The sequence below is a fragment of the Conger conger genome, chromosome 11 (genome assembly GCF_963514075.1).
Source record: "Conger conger chromosome 11, fConCon1.1, whole genome shotgun sequence".
Classification (NCBI taxonomy): domain Eukaryota; kingdom Metazoa; phylum Chordata; class Actinopteri; order Anguilliformes; family Congridae; genus Conger; species Conger conger.
The window spans coordinates 46,440,314-46,445,996 of record NC_083770.1 but is presented as its reverse complement, the minus strand read 5'-3'; the positions used below and the strand labels follow the sequence as shown (position 1 = coordinate 46,445,996).

At 46.1% G+C, this 5,683-nt stretch overlaps 1 protein-coding gene across 2 annotated transcripts; it reads right to left on the bottom strand.

Annotated features, from left to right (window-relative positions):
* rnf215 (ring finger protein 215) lies at window positions 1-5,636 on the bottom strand. 2 transcript variants are annotated; one of them, XM_061259893.1, is made up of 10 exons: window positions 5,277-5,636; window positions 4,768-4,905; window positions 4,488-4,559; window positions 4,269-4,354; window positions 3,882-3,936; window positions 3,678-3,782; window positions 3,225-3,341; window positions 2,793-2,933; window positions 1,558-1,660; window positions 1-194 (listed from the first exon to the last, which is right to left on the bottom strand). In XM_061259893.1, exons 1-10 carry the CDS (start codon window positions 5,514-5,516, stop codon window positions 172-174), a joined length of 1,080 nt encoding a protein of 359 aa, XP_061115877.1. In that variant the 5' UTR covers window positions 5,517-5,636; the 3' UTR covers window positions 1-171. The 2 variants fall into 2 exon arrangements, 1 of the variants encoding a protein (XP_061115877.1); XR_009709998.1 differs by having other exon boundaries at window positions 1,558-2,933.
* Between the last annotated feature and the right edge of the window lie 47 nt (window positions 5,637-5,683).

Below are 5,683 nucleotides of genomic sequence, written 5' to 3'. Positions count from 1 at the left end.
CCCCCCCACCGGACATTCGCCAACCCTGAAGAGGACCTGTTACCATTCCCAGACCCTCTCCCTACAGTACAGAGATAACTGAGGTCTGAACCGCCATTGTAAAACTTCACAAGAGAACGAGTATGAGTCTTGATCCCAGTTTTCTTCAAGTCAGGGTTCCAGGAGCTGCCATTAGCTGTCTTTGCAGAAGTTAGCTGTGGGCGGAAATATTTAAACTGTCAAAGTTCTGTTGGAAGTTCAAGGCAGCTACCATAACTTGAAGTCACCAAGTGGCTATGCAAAAGATAATTACAACTATTATACTGGCCAATGACTAAAGCCAAATACTAGACACCAATGATAAGGATTTATGCCATATCATATTTTTTATAAATGGGTACACAAGGTCAGAAAATGCACAAACATCTTGAGTTTATGCTCTCAAATGCAGTCCTTTATCAAAATGCTTAGTGGTGGCAGGTTGTTTTGTTGATTAAAAAAAAGTGTACAGCAGGGCAGCCAAACCCTGTTCCTGGAGATCTACCATCCTGCAGGTTTTAATTTCAACCCTTATTTGGCACACCTGATTCTACTCATTTTCAGGTCAAGGAGGGCTCTAGCAGTTCAACTGCTAGAGCTAGAGTTAGGATTTGGAGTGAAAACCTGCAGGACGGCCGATCTCTCCGATTCCTGGTTTAGAGGAATATTGTAGCATTATGAGCAGGGTTAATTAACTCCAGGTCCTGAGGGCCGCAGTGTCTGCAGGTATTTGCTCCTAATGTGCGCGACACGACCTGATTTTACTAATTATGTTACCTGCTTGGTTCAAGTAAGTAAGCTCATTGGTGGAATCAGGTGGTGTAGTACATATCTGCCAAATGCCATTAATATCTGGAGGAATTCCCTGCAGACACTGTGTCCCCCTGAAGCTGCAGTTGAGTAAGCTGATTATAAAACAGGGGTCTCCAACTCATTGCCACAGAGACACAACTGTATACAGGTTTTCATTCCGACATATTAATGCTGCCTTCATTCATTCCAATTCAGCACAGAATATAAGCAACAGTTGTTATTTAGAAAACACAAATAATACATTTAACTTTAAACCGGAACGTTTTGTTCCCGTTTCCTGGTTGAACGGCATGTTTTCTCCCAATTGTGTGCAACGTTTTGCAACAGGCTTCGAGGTAGGTTTGCTCCCGTTTGGTGGGTGTGTCGGGAGTGTAGCCCGAATCAATAATGACGTAGGCCAATGCTTAAAAGCCCAGATAACGCCTTCTCAGACACCAAAGGAGCAAACCGTACCGACCTCAGTCAGTGCGCCTACGGTTTGCAAGGATCTTCAACACGCCACCATTTTTGTTTAAATAAACGGGTTTGCTACATTTCGTCGGGGCCAAACGTAGCTGTGGTACAGCGATTGGTCGGAATGAAAACCTGCATACTCCCCGTGGCTCGTGATTGGACAGCCCTGTTACAGAGCAAAGCGCTGGCTGCGGCTCTGCGATGTCGGGCGGAGCCGCAGACAGACAGACAGACAGACGGGCGGGCGGGGGCGAAGGCGGAGGCGTCTCTCACCCAGGATGCTGCGCTTGCATAGCGGGCACGTCTGCTGGAGGAGCAGCCAGGGGTCCACGCAGTCTCTGTGGAACTCGTGCAGGCAGGGCAGCACCCGCAGACACTGCGGGGAGACAGACGCACGCGCAGACCGGCACGCTCAAACGGCCATCGCGGGCTCAGTCAAATCACGGCGAGTCGCACAAGAGTTCAGACATGTCACGGTTCCGTCTGCATCTTTAAAGCGTTTCTGCCTTTAAAATGCCGGTTAACAACCGCTAATACGATCATTAAATAAGAAAACGTCGACCGTGTAAAGCCCATTTTTTATGTTTTATTTGTTTAAAAGTTTGATTCCACCCACCGACTAAGTTAGAGTGCAATGGAAAACTAATACATGACTCTTGAAATTTTACAAAAAGAGATTACCAGCATTGGGCCTCATGCAAGAGCATTTTCATAATCTTATCATGCATTTCTCTTACTTTTTTTTTTCGTATGGAGGGCTCATATATTTGTATCACCTTGTGCACCTAACTTCCTAACAACTGTCCTAAATGAAGATGTCGTTATAATACAGAATATGGTACTGAAGGTGGGTTCTGACGGCCAATGGGATTAACAGTAACTGCTCCATGCAAACTGCACAGCTGTAAATGGTAAATGGCAGGCATTTATATAGCGCCTTTATCCAAAGTGCTGTACAACTGATGCTTCTCCATTCACCCATTCATACACACACTCGCACACCGACGGCGACTGGCTGCCATGCAAGGCCCCGACCAGCTCATCAGGAGCATTTTGGGGGTTAGGTGTCTTGCTCAGGGACACCTCGACACAGCCCAGGCGGGGGATCGAACCGGCAACCCTCCGACTGCCAGACGACTGCTCTTACTGCCTGAGCTGTCCGCCTCCCCTGCTTGTCCCAGGTCACAGCCCGGGACCTTGGGTGAGTGACACTTCCTACTCTGCAAGGCTCTTGTGTTTGCATGACTTTGTATGACCGGTCAGGACCACTCGACCTGTCATACAAATGTTGTTCCTACAAAGCAAAAAGATTCAACTTAAGTAAATTGGTGAATGCACCTTAAGTTCTCTTAAATCACCTAATTTCAAAAGATTTGAGCGATTTTAAGAAGAAACCTGTCCGTACACGTGGTTCTTGCGTGAGGCCCACTGAGTGGCAGTCTGAGGTCCTCCCAGGCGCAGGAGTGGTGGGGAGGGTTGGCTGTATGGGAGAAGGTTACTGAGCCTACCTGGTTATTGAAGAACTGCTCCAGGCAGACGGCACAGTCCGCCTCCCCTGCTTGTCCCAGGTCGCAGCACGTCTGGGGCGAGTGATACTTCCTGGTCTTCAGGGCAGCCAGCTGCTTCAGGATGTCCTGCTTTGGAAGTAACTGCACACAGCACGTCCATCACTGTTCCCATTCTGTGCCGGACATGTTTAAATCTACATTTGAGTAATTTAGCAGACGCTTAATCCAATACGATTTACGTACAGGTGCATAGGTTCTTCAACAAGTTAAAAACATCACATCCATAAATACCAAAACGGCAGCTGTTCGAAACAAAAAAAGGACATTTATTTATTTTTTGTATTTTTTCTTTAAAAGTAATCACCACTGAGGAACCAGAACAGCTCATGGTATGAGGTCAGCATTGGCACCAGCGTAGAGAAACTGGTTTACCTCCATGTCATCGTTGAGCTGGTGGTCCCGATACTGCCAGCGTGCTTGAACTATGACCCCAGTGCAAAGGATGAGGGCCACCAGGAGCACTGTGTTCCACAGCTGCTGGAGGTACTTCTGTCAATACAACCGACAGTCAGCATTTGCACTGTGTAGCACGCAGTTATTATAGCCTAGCAATACTGTACAAATTTGCTAATCCTCTTCCTGGAATTTTCTAGCTGTCAGTTGGCAGTGGGGAAACATTGTTGTTGCAATGTTTTGGAAATGAGAAAAGGGTTTTTACTACCATACAGCCATGGTGGTAGAGGTTAGATTCAAAGACATTAAAGACGTACACAGTGTTGCTTTGTTCTCTCGTTGCTGTGGTTTATTTTCATGAAAAGGCTGTGTTTGCATAATGGTATTGAGCATTAGCTCAGTGCTTTGGGTGCCGTTGTTGGAGATTCCCACCTGAACCTGGGAGTTAGTCTCTCCAGTGCAGATGACCCCCTGCCACTCCCCGTAGAGACCCCCCCTCGACCGTCCACAGCTGGACCACAGGGTCAGGGTGGCCCCCTGCGGAATTAAGACCGTCATCATAATCATCATTATTATTATTATTATTATTATTATTATTAGGCAAATTATAAACCAAGCCTGCAATTTAAATCTTACCAGATTATCCTGTAGGATGGTCTTGTATGTGATTTTTGCTGTTGCATGCAGGCCCCTACAAACAACAATCTTGTGTCACTGTATTGCACAGGATTTAAAAGGGGAAACTCCGAATCAGAAATATCATCTGTACAAAGCAGTGGCAGGTGCTGAACTTAAAAGCAAGGCAGTATCGTTTACGATCAAATAGAAGCCTGGAATCAAACAGGGCTGAAACTCACTGGCACACACATACACACGCCCACACACACACACACACACACACGCACGCACATCCACAAATATCACGGTATATATGAAATTATTTAGTTAACCATCCCCTATCAAACCAACACAAAGTACTGAAGAGGTAACGCAAGAAACACTGGGATTTTAGAAATACAACACCTGAGGAGTACTCCAATGAGCTTGGTGACATTTTCTGACGACTGAAACACGATAATTGGTTTGGAGAGCACCTGGGAGAGATCCATCTAGGAGAGACGGACATGTAGGAGCCGAATAAATCCCTCCAGGTAACCAAAGCGCATTACAGGCATATGACGATTATCTGGCGGGGGGGGGGGGGGGGGGGGGGCTGATGGTGCCTGGCGGTGCCTGGCTTACCTCTCTGACTGTGTTCTGATTCAGGGCCAGGATAATAAGGGCCGAGGCACCCAGCACCAGGGCCCGCTTCATCTAGAAACAACAGACGAGCGACGTTATGGATGAATTGACACTCTCCACCAGTGCAATATCGACCTCAAATGGACACGCAGCCATCTCGGTTTAAATAAAGGCTTATTTTGAACCGGTTATTCAAACCAGCTGCATTCAAATCATTTCCCTGCAACACGTTATTTACATACCACTAATTTTGGAATGGATAGGTGATTTTTAAGCTGACCTTGCTAACAACCGCAGCTGCGAACGACTCCTGGTTGCTACTGGAAACCTCGCTCTCTTTCATCTTAACTGGAACCACTCCAATCCAGGGCTCCTCATCCTCGGGTTTCACCTTGAGGTCAAGTTCGTCATCCTGTACCTAACGTACAAACGGAAGAAGTTGTTGGACTTTCATATAATTTCGTATTTTATTGTAAAATTAGGTTTGGCCTTTTAAAAGCTCTTTATTTTGAAGAGATTTTGAGTGAACTCCCTACAAGCAATACTTTGGCTACAGTGGTTGCATGATTATCCTAGTATGCAGCAACACTCGTAAAAATGTTTCATTAAGCACAATTAAGTACATTTTCAAATAGGAAGCATGCTCAACAGCTCGGCGTCGCAGCTCTTCAAGTGTCTCTCAAATTTGCGATTTGTTAACGGTTTTAAATTACGTTCCGCAGTCAAGTTTAAGAAAAGGGGGCGTGGGCAGTTTGGATTAACTTGAATGTCTTAACGTTAGCTACTTACCAATCGAAGACTCCCTTCGACGGGATCATGGTCTCGATTACCAGGGCCATCGTGTGTTTTGCTACCCCAACTTCCCTCAATTACTTCGCCCTGTAGAACACTGCTAACGCCCTGTCGATCCCTCAGAAAAACCTCCATCAAGCCTACCTTTTCACCAGAAACCAGTAGACACGACCAAAATGAAGGGGCCGACAATATCGACACGACAAAAATATAGCACCAGAAGCCGTCAACAGCCATAGCTTAAATGTATAGAATATTAAATATTAGCTAGCTAATAAATACTAGTAATAACGGCTCTTCATAGCTAATTGGACCACCCCAACCAGCATTCAGAATCAGACAGCCTCAGAATGTAAACACGACTACTGCTTCCTGGTTGCACAGGAAGGAGGGGTCTGATCTCA

What these genes read in the sequence shown, in the direction of transcription:
- rnf215 (XM_061259893.1), bottom strand. Translation starts at nt 5,516, where the DNA reads ATGGCTGTTGACGGCTTCTGGTGCTATATTTTTGTCGTGTCGATATTG. An exon ending in TCGAAGGGAGTCTTCGATTG is followed by an intron (nt 4,906 to 5,276) that starts GTAAGTAGCTAA and finishes TTTGTACGTTAG; the next exon opens with GTACAGGATGACGAACTTGA. An exon ending in AGCAGTTCTTCAATAACCAG is followed by an intron (nt 1,661 to 2,792) that starts GTAGGCTCAGTA and finishes GTCTCCCCGCAG; the next exon opens with TGTCTGCGGGTGCTGCCCTG.